Here is a 598-nt window from a genome sequence, read left to right on the forward strand (position 1 = left end):
CCCATCCCCATCCCCGTGCTGCTCCCCCCCAGCCCAGTTCCAGTCCCCATCCCCTGCTAGTTCAGTCCCTGTCCCAGTCCCAGTCCAGATCCCAGCCCAGCACTAATTCACTCTCAGTCCCAGTTCACCTCTGTCTAGTCCCCATCACAGGGCTGGTCCATCCTTGTCTCCATCCCGGTGCTGGAGCAGTCCCGATTCACTTTCTGTCCCCAGCCTGGTCCATCCTGCTCCCATTCTGGTCCCTGATCCCAGTGCTGGTCCAACCTGGTTTGGTCCCAGTCCCCATCCAGATCCCAGCATAGTCCCTCTCTTGACCCTGATCTAGTCCTGGTGTCCATTCTGATCCCAGCCTAGTCCCAGTCTCATCCCCAGTGTTGTACTGGTGCAGTCCCAGTGCCAGCCTTGTCCCCATCCAATTGCCAGTCCAGTCCCAGCCCCTACCATCCCAGTCTGATCCCAGTCCAGCCCTGATCCCCAGCCCCACCTGCGCCCTGTGCCGTCCCTGCAGGGGAGCACCAGGACACAGACCGGTGCTGCCGGGACCATGACCACTGCCAGCACGTCATCCACCCCTTCACCGCCCGCTACGGCTACCGCC

At 62.0% G+C, this 598-nt stretch overlaps 1 protein-coding gene across 1 annotated transcript in view; it reads left to right on the plus strand.

The window, feature by feature from the left end:
• Nucleotides 1-508: 508 nt before the first annotated feature.
• LOC104546666 (phospholipase A2 isozymes PA3A/PA3B/PA5-like) overlaps nucleotides 509-598 on the plus strand; it is a gene marked incomplete at its 5' end in the record, with an annotated part of 1,562 nt that continues 1,472 nt past the window's right edge. Inside the window, one exon of the mRNA XM_010192138.1 lies at nucleotides 509-598. This exon is cut by the window's right edge and continues 46 nt beyond it. Within this exon, the coding sequence (XP_010190440.1) occupies nucleotides 509-598 (90 nt within the window).

Source organism: Mesitornis unicolor, unplaced genomic scaffold (genome assembly GCF_000695765.1).
Source record: "Mesitornis unicolor isolate BGI_N332 unplaced genomic scaffold, ASM69576v1 scaffold18850, whole genome shotgun sequence".
Classification (NCBI taxonomy): Eukaryota; Metazoa; Chordata; class Aves; order Mesitornithiformes; family Mesitornithidae; genus Mesitornis; species Mesitornis unicolor.